This window comes from Vigna angularis, chromosome 1 (assembly GCF_016808095.1).
Source record: "Vigna angularis cultivar LongXiaoDou No.4 chromosome 1, ASM1680809v1, whole genome shotgun sequence".
Lineage (NCBI taxonomy): Eukaryota > Viridiplantae > Streptophyta > Magnoliopsida > Fabales > Fabaceae > Vigna > Vigna angularis.
This window is the reverse complement of record NC_068970.1, coordinates 60,404,148-60,419,113: the sequence shown is the minus strand read 5'-3', so window position 1 is coordinate 60,419,113 and position 14,966 is coordinate 60,404,148. Positions and strand designations below refer to the sequence as shown.

At 33.7% G+C, this 14,966-nt stretch overlaps 2 protein-coding genes across 5 annotated transcripts; both read left to right on the top strand.

Annotated features, from left to right (window-relative positions):
- The first annotated feature begins 1,847 nt into the window (after positions 1-1,847).
- On the top strand, positions 1,848-9,679 carry LOC108346270 (protein MEI2-like 1). 4 transcript variants are annotated; one of them, XM_052878416.1, is made up of 16 exons: positions 1,849-2,355; positions 3,131-3,234; positions 3,407-3,458; positions 3,671-3,699; positions 4,425-4,706; positions 4,828-5,234; positions 5,343-5,501; positions 5,696-5,812; positions 5,907-6,043; positions 6,334-6,416; positions 6,494-6,904; positions 7,406-8,039; positions 8,438-8,522; positions 8,601-8,669; positions 8,751-8,930; positions 9,015-9,679. In XM_052878416.1, exons 5-16 carry the CDS (start codon positions 4,436-4,438, stop codon positions 9,156-9,158), a joined length of 2,697 nt encoding a protein of 898 aa, XP_052734376.1. In that variant the 5' UTR covers positions 1,849-2,355; positions 3,131-3,234; positions 3,407-3,458; positions 3,671-3,699; positions 4,425-4,435; the 3' UTR covers positions 9,159-9,679. The 4 variants fall into 4 exon arrangements, with proteins under 4 accessions (XP_052734369.1, XP_052734376.1, XP_017440802.1 ...); XM_052878409.1 differs by lacking the exon at positions 3,671-3,699 and having other exon boundaries at positions 1,848-2,355; positions 6,500-6,904; XM_017585313.2 differs by lacking the exon at positions 3,671-3,699.
- A 1,981-nt stretch (positions 9,680-11,660) lies between these two features.
- Positions 11,661-14,731, top strand: LOC108340082 (uncharacterized). Its single transcript, XM_017577311.2, has 7 exons — positions 11,661-11,844; positions 12,101-12,419; positions 12,506-12,665; positions 13,289-13,333; positions 13,651-13,819; positions 13,920-14,290; positions 14,368-14,731. The coding sequence occupies exons 1-7, from the start codon at positions 11,695-11,697 to the stop codon at positions 14,684-14,686; spliced, it is 1,533 nt and encodes a 510-aa protein (XP_017432800.1). The 5' UTR covers positions 11,661-11,694; the 3' UTR covers positions 14,687-14,731.
- The last annotated feature ends 235 nt before the right edge of the window (positions 14,732-14,966 follow it).

The window sequence follows — 14,966 nt, the reverse complement described above, 5'->3', positions numbered from 1 at the left end:
CAATATGTATACTAATAAAACCACAACTAATCCTCCTTAGATCAGTATTGACCATTCTCAAAATAAGTTTATAAATCAACAACTATTTTAACATTCATAAAATCATACATAAGTAAACCATTCTCAAAATAAGTTCATAAATCAACAACTATTTTAACATTCATAAAATCATACATAAGTAAACATCACGCTACTCTTAAACAAGTCCATTGTGATTTCATTCCAAATAGTCAAAGAATAAGATAACTCAAACATAAAATTTGGCACTCACAAGTGATGCTCAACGCCATACTTCTTAGAAAATAGGTGGCGCTTAGCAACAGTATGACCCTTAACAATAGTCATGGTGCTCAACGTTATTATTCCCACAAAAATGTGAGCTCAATGAGACTTTTTGACGCTCAACATCCTGGAGTTAAAATGCTTCAAACCTGTAATACAAGGATGACACTCGTGGCACCTTGGTGTCGCTCAAGGCTAAACCATTCATAAAACTGGGTACTCAACATCACTTTGGCATCGCTCTACGCCATCCTATTTGCAAAACAAGACGTTAAAGTCACCCTGGCGTTGTTCAATTCACCATACAATTAACCAAATGAGTATTTTTTCCTCAGTGAATTAGTTTAAAACAATTTTAAATATGAAAACTCGTACCACTTGATCAATTACTCAAATTATAACTCTCTTAAACATACAAAATCAAATCCAAACCAACAAATTCATGAATCAATCATTCAAACCACAAATTCCATTCCATTAAATTTCATCCTACAATTGAATTATGTAATATAAAAACATAACCACAGTTTAAGAGATCATACTCACCACATAGATTAATCATCCAATCAATTCACCGTACAATGATACAACTAAAAGTTTTAAAGTAATCTCTTTAAAAATATGCAATTAACTTCATTTACCTTACCAATAACTCACAAGATCCCAACGAATTAAATTCCTATTAACTTGCATGATGTTGTTTTATTTATACATAAAAACATCAAAACGATTGAGAAATACGTTATGATCAATGATCAACAGAGACTCATATAGATGACTAAAATAACACATGTGAATAGAAAATATTCAATACAACAAATAACATAACAAACCACTAAAAATGATTAAAACTTAATTATATAAACCATGAAACTGATAAGTACAAATTAAAAAGCTCGCCATGAAGATAAATCTTATGATCTCTATTATTAAATCAGACGAAATAACTCTTATAAAAAATAAAATAATTCTAAAAAATAAATTATAAAGAGGTAATAAATTTAAAAAAAAATATTTATAACAAAACTATTTATATTAAATATTTTTAATATTAAAATAATTGAGTCTGTTTTAAAATTTCACCTTACAATTACAATTTTAATTTTTGAAAAAAAAAATTAACTAATACTTTTAATTTTCGCAGTATAAAGTTATTTTTTATAGTATAAAATAAACATGGAGATTCCAAAACCTAAATGATTGTTAATAATTATATGTATACAAGAGTGTTGAGATACATGTTTATATACAAAGCTTGAAAAATGAGAAAACGAAAGAAAAAGGGAGGTTTGGTACGAAATGAAAGTAATTTTATAAAGTTTATGGAAGAAGAAAAGAATGGAATAAAAAAAATTACAAAGAAGAATAAAGAAATTAGAATACATAGGATAAGTGTCTAATATGTAACATTTGTTTTCAGCAAAAGTTGTGTCATGTGCGGTCTTTAATTTTCACTTTATTTTCAAACCGAAAAATACACGCAGAACACGACCAGCGCGTATTTAGTATTTATTATTGATTCTTAAATATTTTCTTTTTTAATTTCTTTGATTTATTTTAATTAAAGCCAACTAACACACTTTTCCTCTTTCTTTCCTTCTTTTCCTTTTTTTTTTCTGTCACAAGTCTCTAAAACTCTCTTCTTGGGTTGTCTGATTCTCTCTGAACCACACAGCGTCACCGGCGAGCTTAATCTCGCCGGAAAGTTGCCCTATGTTGGCCGGAATACATTAATTTTTCGATTTGAGCTCTGAATTCTGATTCTGTTTCCCTTTTCTGCCACTGTTTTGGGTCTCTGGAAACAACCAGAAATAACAAAAGATATTTTTTTTTCTTCGCTTTATTCTGAGTGAGATTGCAGGGAAAGCAATGCAGAGAGGGGAGATGAGATTTTTGAAAAAAAATCACGAGATCCCCTGTTTCTGAATTCTTCATGTTTTAGACCTCCTGCAAGATTCATTTTTTCCCCTTTTTCTCTCTCCTTTAAAAAGTGTCGTATGAGAAGGTAGTTGGATTCCGTGAGGTGGATTTTGGAGTTTGTTTTTGTGCTGGAGAGTTGGTGTTTGAATTGAGGTAAGATTTCTTTCTTGCTTGGAATATTATAATCTGTGTATTTTTCTTTTTCTAAATAGCAATTTTGGAATTATCTCATGATGTTTATTACTTTGGTGTTATGAGCTGTCTAAGTTCATCATCACCTATTCATCCATCGAAAAATTGAGTTTTTGCACTTGATCTGTTCATCTTCAAGGTTTTTCCTGTAAAATTCCCTTACGAAGGTGGAAACTTGAAAACTTAAGCTTGATTGCGGTTTTCTTTTCGTTTGTTTTGGTTGGTTTCCTAAAGGGAAAGTGACAGTTTTTATTTATGCGCAGTTGAATGGGAGTTTTCATAATTTTTATGGATGTTTTTGTTTCAATTTCCTGCATTTTCTTAGCAGCCAAAATGGTTCGATTGTGTTAGGTATTTGGTAGGTAAGCTACAAGTTTTCTTCTTTCCCCCCACTAAATACCCTTTCCGGTGGTCTTTAGTTGAAGATACAACTATTTTTTCATTGATCTCCTTGGCATAGTTTAATTAGCTGGTTCTCTCCCCCACTTATTTTTTATAATAATCAATAACTTAAGATCACTTAAATGTTCCGATTTTTACAACAAGTTTTTGTTTTTGTTTTTGGGTGGGGGGGTTCAGCATCAGTTGTTTTGATTAGAGTGCCATGTTCACTGTTTTCTTCACGCTCACTAATCAAGCAAATGACCTTACAATTTATTTTGAATGTATAAGGATGAGTATAGTTCAAGGAAACTAGCAAGCGGATACTTTTTCAACAATACTGCTCCTTTTTCAGTTTCTCGGGACTCAGGCTGCAGCAGGATGCCTTTTCAAATCATGGATCGCAGGGGCGTTTCTGCTTCATCCCACTTTTTTGAAGACGTTTCCTTTCGTTCTGAGGTATTTATCGTCATTTTAGTTTTTTGTGAACTGTTAAAATGTGACCCCAACAATTTAATGATCATCAGATCTGTGATATCCCACTTTTTAAAAATGTTATTTATCTTCTCTCTGACCTTCAATGCTATTGCCTTTATGAATCGTTGGTTTTCTAAACTTGTTTTTTGGGCAGAGGAATGTTGGATTACGGAAACCGATATCCATTAATGATCATTACCCACAAGGTGAGGACCGATCAATCCTTTATTTGTTCAAAAGCAGTTCTAGATATTGTAGTACTGGTTTGACCTCCAATACCCTCATTAATAACCCAAGATTTCTACGTAAAGAATATTTATTATTTTGACATTTAATGAACTATTCAGAATTGATTTGTCGCTTTTGTTTGATTTTAGGATAACTTTTCTTTATCTGTGTATTTCTGTATTCTTTATAGGATAGCTCGGATCTCAATTCTGAAATGTGGTAATACATTTCCATTTTAGGGCTTTTTACCCAATGTTTCTTTCCCTTCTGTTTTTTACATCTTGTTAATGTTTGGGTGCACATGGACAAGTGATTAGCAATGTAAACTAGCAATTGGTTATAATGTGAGCAATCACTGAAATTCTAAAAGTAATATTATTTCCTTTTATGGTGCTTAATTGATTATACTTGAGCATTTTGGTATATTTTAGTCAATTTTCGTCACTTTTTTTCTTTGAACAATATGTAAATGTTTGGTTGCACCAGAATCTGATATAATGATCATCAGTTATCGATCAATATAGTAAAGTACTGTAAAGTTTTAACGAGTGATTCATGTCAAGCCATAAACTATTTTTCCTGGTTGTGGTAATTAGTTCGCACCTAATTGCTGCAATTTTTACTGAAATAAGGAATGCATTAGTCTACAACTAAGTTCATGCAACATTGTTATTTGAGGCATTGCTTTTAGCTGAAAAAATAAGGGTAGTTTCATGAAGATAAATACTGCTTTCTGCTGCATTGGAACTCGTAATGTGCTTTTGATATAGATATTATCTATGTGATTTGTGGATTTCATCTTATTGTGCTAATTTAGAAGGTTGTATTATCCCCTCAAATTTTGTGTGTTTGTCATACATGTATGCCAAATACAGTATTTTTTTATCTGCAAAACACAGTAGTAGTTGTTGGATAAGTAAGTTGTTCTGTTTTCTTTTTATCAGGAAGCAATGGAATGGTAGCATCACCAGGAAGCATTTTGAACAGTACACAACCCCTTGATGTAAATGCAAAAGCTGGCTTGCTGATGTCCCAGGCTAGTCTACCTGGGGATAGTATAGATTCCAAGGAATCATTGAATTATCGCCCCAAATCATTCTCTGATGCATCTCTGCAGTCGGCATCTACCTCATATGGCTTAATTGGGAACAAGATTGTGAGCAATGCTGGCCCCTGTGAAAGTAGTTTATTCTCGAGCTCTATGTCTGAGATATTTAGCCGAAAGTGTAAGTATTTCTTTCATGTCTTTTCATCTGTCTATTGACTTTTTTTATGTTATGTTTTTCTGATTTTACTTTAACTAAATTGATATCCTATTTGTCTGCTTATTTGCATATCTTGGTGCAGTACGGTTATTTGGAAATGATGTTCAGTCTGATAGGACTATTACTGCTGGTTTCCCGGAGGAACCATGTAAATCTCTTAAAGAAATGGAGGCTGACACTATAGGGAATCTCCTTCCTGATGAAGATGATCTGTTTTCTGGTGTTGTTGACGAGTTAGGATGCAGTTCTCATGCCAAAACAATTGATGATTTTGAAGATTTTGATCTGTTTAGCAGTGGCGGAGGCATGGAGATGGAAGGAGACGAACATTTAAGTTCAGGAAAAATAATGAATGGTCTTGATGGAGATTATGGTTTCTTTGGAGCTTTTAAAGGAAAACTTCCATTTGGTGAACAGCCTTCTAGAACACTTTTTGTTAGAAACATTAATAGCAATGTTGAAGACTCTGAGCTAAAGGATCTCTTTGAGGTGCGTCTACTTTCTTGTTTGCTGCATGATGTTATCTTAGATTTTTCTGGTAGCATTTCATACCATTATTCATAAAAGGTGATTGAACTATTATCTTTGTTCTAACAGCAATATGGAGATATCCGAACCATTTATACAGCCTGTAAGCATCGTGGGTTTGTCATGATTTCTTATCATGATCTAAGGGCAGCACAAAATGCAATGCAAGCACTTCAAAATAGGCCATTGAGGTCTAGGAAACTTGATATACATTATTCAATTCCTAAGGTATAATATTAATAACTATCCTATTTGCATAATTCCATTTCCTTTTCTGTCATTAGAATAAAACTGGTTGTTATTGTTGTTCTTATCATGTTAGCAGTTAGTATTACAACTACGTGCCTTGCCATTTCAGTTGCTTTTTTTGCCTACCTTTTATATTTTGGTTATAGATGTATTTTAACTTGAAGACATGCTAGGTCAATGCTCCAGAGAAGGATATTGGCCACGGTACGCTGATGCTATCTGGACTTGATTCATCTGTTTTAAATGATGAGCTTAAAAAGATTTTTGGATTTTATGGAGAAATTAAAGAAGTAAGTTGTTCATGGTTGGTTTCCCCCTGTTTTAGTTGCTTGTGTTATTCGAAGATAATGCAAGCTTACTTACATATTTTGTCCTTAATTTCAGATTTATGAATATCCAGAACTGAATCATCACAAATTTATTGAGTTTTATGATGTCCGAGCTGCGGAATCTGCTCTTCGTGCTTTGAATAAGATTGACATTGCTGGGAAGCAGATCAAGCTTGAACCTGGCCATCCTAGGTTTGAAACTTGCTGGCTATACCCGCTGTTTTCTTTTTCATTTTGTTGACTTAATTTCTTCTCTAATTTGTAGTAGCTTATGTGACTTTTTCCTTTATTTGTGTCTGCCTACAGAATGATTTTAATTTGGATATGCATGTCTACTTGTATAATCTTTGATTACTGCCATTTTTCTATTGACTTTTACGGTTAATGCAATGTAAAGTTTTTATAGATACCTGGATGCAAAAGTAGTTCTGCTAAGAAATTATTTTCTTCAGTTAACAACCATGGTAACCTTGCTTTTGTAGTTTGATGCACCAGTCACATAAGGGCCAAGATGAGCGAGATTTGGGTCAGAGTATTATGGACAGTTTACCATTAAGACCAAAGGGTAAGATTTTATATGCCTTACACTTTCTTTTTTCTTAGGAAGCAATTCTTCTTGGTCTCACTAGACATCATTTACAGCAACAGGGTCTTCTGGAGTAATTGGATCTGGGGTCTTGGAAAATGGATATAATCAGAGGTTTCAATCTGCACTGCGACAACCTATTAATGCATTTATGGATAATTCATTCATTAATGTGAACAACTCTAGTATTCACAACACTGTGAGAGGGGCATCTGCTGGAAAGGTGTCTGGAGTTTCTGAGTCTAATGGCTATATTGATGCAATGAAATTTGCATCTAGTTCAAGATTTCATCCTCATTCCTTACCCGAGTACCGTGATAGTTTAGCTAATGGTAGTCCTTATAACTTTTCTAGCACCATTAGCAACTTGGCTAACAATACAGGTGCTGGAGCTACAGAAGCCTCTGATGGCAGGCATATTCAGGGAATGGGCTCAACTGGGAACATAGCAGAATTTAATGCGGGAGGTTAGTGCTTCGTATTTTTATGTGCTAAGAGATTTATGTATAATTTTTCCTTTTCGTGCAACAGTTTTTGAAATGATTACTGTCAATAGAAAATTGTTACAGGAAGTGGCTAAATCACTGCAGAGGTTAAGATTGTTTATTTGAAAAGCATCCTAGCAATTTAAAACATTACAATGATGAATCGGGTGCTAAGGATCACACATTCCCTTTGTTTTTTTAATAACCCCTAAAATCTTCTTTCTTTTTTGGAAATACCCCAAAAATATTAATCAATTACTACATACCAAACTATTGGTTTGAATGAATTTTGAGTGTCCTGACTAGCCATGATTAAGAATTCCAAATTAAATACGGATCATCTCAAGTTCCGCTCTTTTTGCCAATTTCAGAGTAACTAGATTTGGGCAACTGTAAGCAGAACAGAGCAAATTCGTAATGTGAATTTAACAGTTTTACATTTAAATCCTGATGTGACATTGTTGGTTTATTTTTGCTCATTAGGAAATGGCATACGCCCACATGGACTTTATCATATGTGGAACAGCTCCGATTTGCAACAACAACCTTCATCGAATAATGTGCTTTGGCAGAAATCACCATCATTTGTTAATGATGCTTGTTCTCCAAACCTTCCACAGATATCAAGCTTTGCTAGAACACCCCCACATTTGCTGAGAACACCACATATGATGGACCACCATGTTGGATCAGCACCAGTTGTTACAGCCTCACCCTGGGAAAGGCCAAATTCTTATTTGGGAGGGTCCCCTGATGCTTCTGGTTTTCGCTTGGGCTCTCTAGGGAGTGGAGGTTTTCATGGTTCCTGGCAATTGCATCCCCTGGATTTTCCTTCTCACAATGTGTTTTCTCACGTTGGTGGGAGTGGCACTGAACTGACATCCACTGCAGGGCAGAACTCTCCTAAGCAGTTATCTCATGTTTTCCCTGCAAGGCATCCCATGTCTTCAATGTCAAAATTTGATACTACCAATGACCGAATGAGAAACCTTTATCACCGTAGAAACGAATCAAGCACCAACAATGTTGACAAGAAGCAATACGAGCTTGATCTAGGTCGTATATTGCGTGGGGAAGACAGCCGAACTACCCTTATGATAAAAAATATTCCTAACAAGTATGTTAATTGCCACCACAGCTTATCTAACTTCTTTTTGCTTAGGTGTTTTTTCTTCAACTGAATATTGTACTGGTAAAACTGTTAGTTTCCTTAAAGACATTATTTTATTTTTATAGATTATTTTAAGATTTATCAAATGTTGACATAGAAAGATGTTTTACATTTAATGATTTATCCAGGCTGGCAGCTGAGCATTTGGCAATTGCCCTTTTCTTTTGAAGTCTTAGTTCTTTCTTGCTAATGTTTCCACGGACACATTTATGCATGTCTGCTCATTTGCCATGTTCTTTTTATCTTGATCAATCAGAATTTAGAGACAGTAAAGAATTCATACTCTCTTGCATCAGTCTCTTGATTTGACCTGCTTCTGTTTTTATTTGATGTTGGTTTGGTAGGTATACTTCAAAAATGCTTCTTGCTGCAATAGATGAGCAATGCAAGGGAACTTACGATTTCCTGTATTTACCGATTGATTTCAAGGTAAGTATTTTTGGTTGATTGCTTTCCTTTTGAGAAGAAATAGTGACATGTTTCTAATTTGATTCTAAATGGTTGCAGAACAAATGTAATGTTGGCTATGCATTCATAAACATGATTGATCCTGGTCAAATTATCCCTTTCCATCAGGTTAGTTTGAGCTATTTGTCTATGAACTGAGAACTTTGAGTCCCCTGTGTTTAATAGAACTAAAGAAGAAATGTTTTGCAGGCTTTTGATGGGAAAAAATGGGAGAAGTTTAACAGTGAAAAAGTAGCCTCACTGGCATATGCCCGAATTCAAGGAAAAGCTTCTCTCATTGCTCATTTCCAGAACTCAAGCCTGATGAACGAAGACAAGCGATGCCGTCCTATCCTCTTCCATACTGATGGCCCAAATGCCGGTGATCCGGTAAATCAAGCTTGTTCATTTAGAGGGACTCTTTATATCTGATTCTTCTGCTGATAAAACTGATCAATCCTTTCGTGAGTGCAGGAACCTTTCCCCATGGGTGCCAACATCAGACTGCGAGCCGGAAAATCTCGCGTCGGCGGCGAGGAGAATCGAAGCCAAGGGAGTCCTTCAGCTTTGGCAAGTGGAGAAGAGTGTGGTAATGGGATAGACACTTCAAAAAACTAACCAATTTAGCCTTCCTTGGGCACTAACTCTTCAACACTGCACCATTATGTCATGCCATGCCAACCCAAAAGTCTGTATATTGACATTTTCTTTTTATGAGAGAGAGCCAGGAATGAAAAGGGCTCACAATTTTTTTGCCTATAGAGGAGCCTTGAACACAAGTTTCTGAGGCTAAGGTACATAACCAGAATGAAGTAACTCATTATTGTAGTAACTTTCCTTATTTCCCTGAATTTTTCCATCATGGAGTCCTTCAATCTTCTCACAACATAGAGAAGTTCAAAATTTGTTAGCTGTCAAAGGACAATGTCAACATTTGCATTTAGCTCCCGTCATAATTCTGGGGTGCAACTTCAAGGGGCTTTAATGCAGATTTTGTTGTTCATATGTATTTTTTTTTCCTTTTAATTTTATGACTGTGGGGCGTTTGTGCTCTTATGGGATCAGTTTTTGTCTATAAAAAGGTTAATGTCGAGGAACATCTTTATTATTTTGGAATTCGGATATTGTTATTTTTGTTGCATTTGCAATCTTTAAGATTCTTGTAGCCATACCAAATTCCGCCGACCACTGTTTTGTTTCTCAGCCGTCAATAGTGCTAACTCTGTTGGCACTTATTCTTTGTTTGAAGATAAAGAAAAAAAAATAGTTTTCTTTTTCTGAAAGTATTCATAAAAAAATTCAAACATAGTCTTACTTTAAAAAATTCTTTCCTCGTAACGCTTGGGACATAAACGAAGAGGAATTAAAGATGCGTTGAGAAATGATACCACACTTTCAAACATTCTTTCAGACAGTTATTTTTGTGTAAGTTTTTTCTAGCTTTGTTACCAAATAATAATACACAATATATAGAAACAGTATTATAGAACAGACTTTTTACGACATTCGGAATTATTATAACGATTATATTTTTACTATTGAAATAAAACAAAACAATATGTTTAGCTACGAATCAAAATACATGTAACTTTACAAAACCAAATTAAATAAAAACAACTAACAATCAAATACTATAAAAAAACACAATATGCTTTCAATCAAATTCATAACTCGTTATATTAAAATATTTTATAGAAAACTAATTCAACTCTAAAGTACAATTTAAAAAAAAAAAAAATTCATACATTTATTTTCTTTTTACTCGTGCTTAAATGTAGAAAACGTTATGTAACCACAATTCACGTTTTTCATAACTTTATCAAAAATATCAATCCAACGTAGAATTATACTTACTAAAGCAATTTTTTTTTTTTATATAGAAACACAGTCTAACGTCTCCTTTAAGTCGACCTTTTAAACATATAACTAAAATTTCACATATTTAATAAAAGTATCACAAACAATTCCAACAAAGGTCAAAATAAAAACATTAAAATCAAACCTAATTTATTCAATCAAATTGAAGTATAATACCACTTAACTTTTACAATTTTTTACATACTAATTAACGTTTACTATTAAAATCAGCCATTTTCTCATAAAATTTAAAATAAAGTTAGATTAATCTACCTTTAATTTTTGTAAGTCGAAATAAAAAAAATTTAAATAATTTTCTTTTCAACCTTCCAATTTTTAAGAACATACCATATAAGAAACTATTATCGAGGAACTTGTTTTTAACTAAACTAGTTAGTATTTACAAGAAGAAAAAAACACTTTGATTTTATACTACATTAAAAGAAACAGAAGAAAAAAAAACATAAGTAATTATTAGAGATGACAACAAGCAGGACAAAAATAAAATCTACAGATATTTTAAAACACTTTAGATATTCACATATATTTTAAAAAAATATTTTTATAAATTTTTAAAATAAAATTTAAATAAAATTAAAAAATAATATAAATTAAATTAAACATATATTAAAGTTTACTTTTAAATAAATTTAATCTAATAAAATATAAATTAATTACGTTTTTAATTAAATTAAATTTAATAAAATATAATTTTAATTTTAATTTTAAATTATTTTTTTTGCAAATAATGGATAGACAAGTATTTTTGTCAATATAAGTATGTATGCAACCAAAGAGGAGTTCCTTCAAGTTTATTATATATACCCCAATTTTTTTTAAAATCACTCCCACTTTTTCTAAGATTAAAACAACTAAAAAAACCCTAAAACAATTATTATTTTTACCTCTTTATGTCACTTTTATAATCCTTTAATACAAATTTAAAACCCGTGAAACTTTCATACATATATATTAACTACAGCATTAAAACTTAGATATTACTAAATTTAAAAAATTATATGATACACTTCTTTCATTACAGAAAAGCAAAAACAAATTTATCATTATCTTGCACCTGTCTCGTAGTGGCCTATTACATTCCCTAATGATCAGTTAAAACCCCTTTTTATTTTGCACATGTGTTGTAGTTGGCAGTTATTTCCCCTAATTATCAGTAATCACACCTTAATTACACAATTAATCACCACTTTCGTTTAATAACACAGCGTTTCTTTCAAATTTTGAAGCCAAGGAAGAGCAACAGTCACCACTTTCTTTCTATCACTGCCATTGCAAAATGGGACACCATCCCAGCCCAACGGAACACCACCAAAACGGCGTCGTCAGTAGCAGGCAAGAACACGAAGAGGCATTGCTGGCTCTCATCGAACACCGTACCCGTGAAGTCAAACACCTCCGTTATTATATCTCTTATTACAACTCCCAGGTTTGTTGGTACCCTCATATTGCATGATGTTGTTAAGTCTAATTTCAAGAGTTTGTTTAAAAAAGTTTTTTTTTCTTTAATGAAAAGAGACAGACACAGAGAAGTTTTACGTGAAAGAAGTGTTGTGTGAGTTGTTTGATGGAGGAAAGTGATCTGAACTTGTTTGGGACCTTGTTTATTCAAAGAAAATCCCAAAAAGGTTGAATCTTTGTGTGGAAAACCATGAGATGATTGTATGTTTGGATAATATTTGCAGCTTGAGGAAGCAGAAAAGAGTTTGTTGGAATCTAAATCAAAACTGGCTCGTTTACGAGGTCTAACTGGTGCAAGTTCATCACATGTTGACACTCAGCAAGTGAAGATAGAACGTGAATCAAAAACCGGTTCTTTTCATAAAAGTGACGGTTCTTCCAAAAACCACCTTCGCGTGGGTTCAAAATTTTCGCATTCCGTACCATTGCCACCTTCTCCTTCTTTTGTTTGGTCAAAAGTAAAGTCTGATAAGAATCGGAGAATCTCTCCTGAGCAGGAAAACATTGAAGTCCAAGGCAGAGGGAGCAAAAGGAAGTTTTTTGGTAACTTAATTGTTGTTTTTGTGTAAATTTGGTCACTTATATCGATAACTAGTCTGACTCTGGCATGAAATTCGTTTTCTTTTCAGAACAGAAAGAGACCACTGAGGAAGTGATTCCCTTGATATGTAAAAGTTCTTCACCAGAACCAGTGCTTTATCAAGCAAGCAATCACTTCCTTAGTCAACACAAGAGGAGATTGCGATGTATTGCTGTGTGTCCTGTAAATGATCACCACTTTGTCACCAGGTTTAGAATACCATTTTTCGTGAAAGCATTTTGCACATGTTTTGATTTGATTATGGTTTTTTATTTAATGATAATACTACGAGATGTGTTAGGATTATAGTTTGCAAACCCACAGAAAAGGAAAAAAAGAAGAAGTATACACGTCTTCTGCATCTATGATGCAATCATGGTTAAATTCAACTAAATTATTGTTTAAAGTAACTGACTATGAATAAGTCGCTTTTTTAACTGGTCATGTACCTCTTTGTCTTCTCCCAGCTTTTGGTGAAAAAGTGCATTTTGGATATGTTTTTCTATAGGAGAGAAAGAAATGAAATTGACTTGCAGAAGTTCTCTAGTTTTTCCAAATTTTTTGTAACTTAAACTGATTTTAATTAATAAAGAAGTCAATTTATTTTTTTTCTACTTATTTTTATCTCTTAAAAGTTTTTATAGGGAACCTTGTCCAATCAGTGGAGTAGTGGTCTGAAAGCTCCTTTTATCCTAGAAGACTACCTTCACATTTATAATGGAATTATAACTTCTGAGTCATTCTTTATCATCCGTTTAATATTTTACCTGGTAAAACCAAGTCTGTTACATAATTTGATGCTTGCTTCTTTTTGGATTGTGAATGATTGCAGTGCTTTGGATGGAGTGGTCAACTTGTGGGAAGTTCATTCATCACAGTATGTCTTCGTTTTTCTTTTGAGCCTTTTTGTTTTAAAATTGTCCTTATATTGTTATAGCTACATAGATGTTTGACTATCAGAAATCAAACAATCTATTTCAGAAGACCATACAGATGAATTTTAATGTCTCTGGTTTTTGCTATAATGGTCCTTTCCCATATAAAACAGAACATTCACGGTTAAAATCACGTGAACATGTTCCATATAGATGTGGTCAGTGCGTCCTTCACTTATTAAAACTTGTTCTTCTATATATGAAGATATAGAAAAATGATATGTTTCACAATTTTATCTCTGGCATCATGATTTTGTAGATCAGTAGCTTGTCTTCTTAAAAGTACAAATTGTATATCCCCACAGCAGAGATGGCCGGAAGACATAGTTTGGCACCCAGACGGAAACAGCTTGCTTTCGGTATATAGTGCTGATGGTCGAGACTCTCAAGTATCAGTTACGGACTTCGGTAGAGTAAAAGCTGATGGGGTGAGATACAAACTTTGACCCCAATAAAAATTGGTTTAGAATGTTGTTTTCCTTTATAGAGATTGATGTTATGCAAAACATGGATGTATGTAATTGACAGAGAGCAAACCATGTAAGTTTCTTAGAGGACAAACCTCACGTGACGGGTGTCATAAATAGCATTGCTTTTCTGCCTCGGGAGAATGCCAGTTTTGTAACCGCAGGAACTGACCATGCTGTCGTATTGTGGCGTGAGAATGGCCAGAACAAATGGAAGCCAGAGACATTACACAGGAATCTTCATTCTTCAGCCGTCATGGGAGTATGTGGTATGCAGCAGAGGTCACTTGTGTTGTCTGTTGGCAAAGACAAGAGAATCTTGGGGTACGATGTTCGTGTCGGAAGAAAAGATTTCACGCAGCAAGTTGATAGTAAATGTTTGAGTGTTCTGCCAAATCCCCGTGACTTTAATCTATTCATGGTTCAAACCGGGTAAGTTTCATGTGTCTTTGGAATCAACTTTGACATTTCAGCTATACTGACATCCTAAAACTCATGGATCATTTTAGGACTCCTGAGAGACAGCTTCGATTATTTGACATCAGATCAAAAAGGTCAGAAGTTCATGGCTTTGGATGGAAGCAAGAAAGCAGCGAGTCTCAGTCAGCTCTGATAAATCAAGCTTGGTCCCCAAATGGAGTTTACATAACATCTGGTTCAGCCGATCCCATGATTCACATATTTGACATTAGATATAATGGTCACAAACCTTCCCAATCTATAGAAGCTCATCAGAAACGAGTCTTCAGAGCCATGTGGCTTCGCTCTCTTCCCTTACTCCTTTCCATATCATCTGATCTCAACATTGGGTTACACAAAATTGTCTAGAACACGTGAAAAAATAAATCATAATGTTTGAGTTTCTTCGTCAAACTGTGTTCAATATTTCTTGAAGAGTGTGATTCGGTTCAACTAATGATTTGGAAGACAAAAATGGATCTAGTTATTAAAATTATATAATTATATAGCACAATAATCTTGGTTTAGAAATAATCTTACATCGTTAGAAGTTGAGAAGAGAAAAACGGATAACTGGAGATGGACCATGACTCAAATATATGGCAACAGTTACAAATGATGTTTGGTCTGTAGGTTATGCATAGATCAG

What these genes read in the sequence shown, in the direction of transcription:
- LOC108340082 (XM_017577311.2), top strand. Translation starts at nt 11,695, where the DNA reads ATGGGACACCATCCCAGCCCAACGGAACACCACCAAAACGGCGTCGTC. An exon ending in TCTCTTATTACAACTCCCAG is followed by an intron (nt 11,845 to 12,100) that starts GTTTGTTGGTAC and finishes TAATATTTGCAG; the next exon opens with CTTGAGGAAGCAGAAAAGAG. An exon ending in TGGGAAGTTCATTCATCACA is followed by an intron (nt 13,334 to 13,650) that starts GTATGTCTTCGT and finishes ATGATTTTGTAG; the next exon opens with ATCAGTAGCTTGTCTTCTTA.
- LOC108346270 (XM_017585313.2), top strand. Translation starts at nt 3,157, where the DNA reads ATGCCTTTTCAAATCATGGATCGCAGGGGCGTTTCTGCTTCATCCCAC. An exon ending in ACGTTTCCTTTCGTTCTGAG is followed by an intron (nt 3,235 to 3,406) that starts GTATTTATCGTC and finishes TTTTTTGGGCAG; the next exon opens with AGGAATGTTGGATTACGGAA. An exon ending in CTTGAACCTGGCCATCCTAG is followed by an intron (nt 6,044 to 6,333) that starts GTTTGAAACTTG and finishes TTGCTTTTGTAG; the next exon opens with TTTGATGCACCAGTCACATA.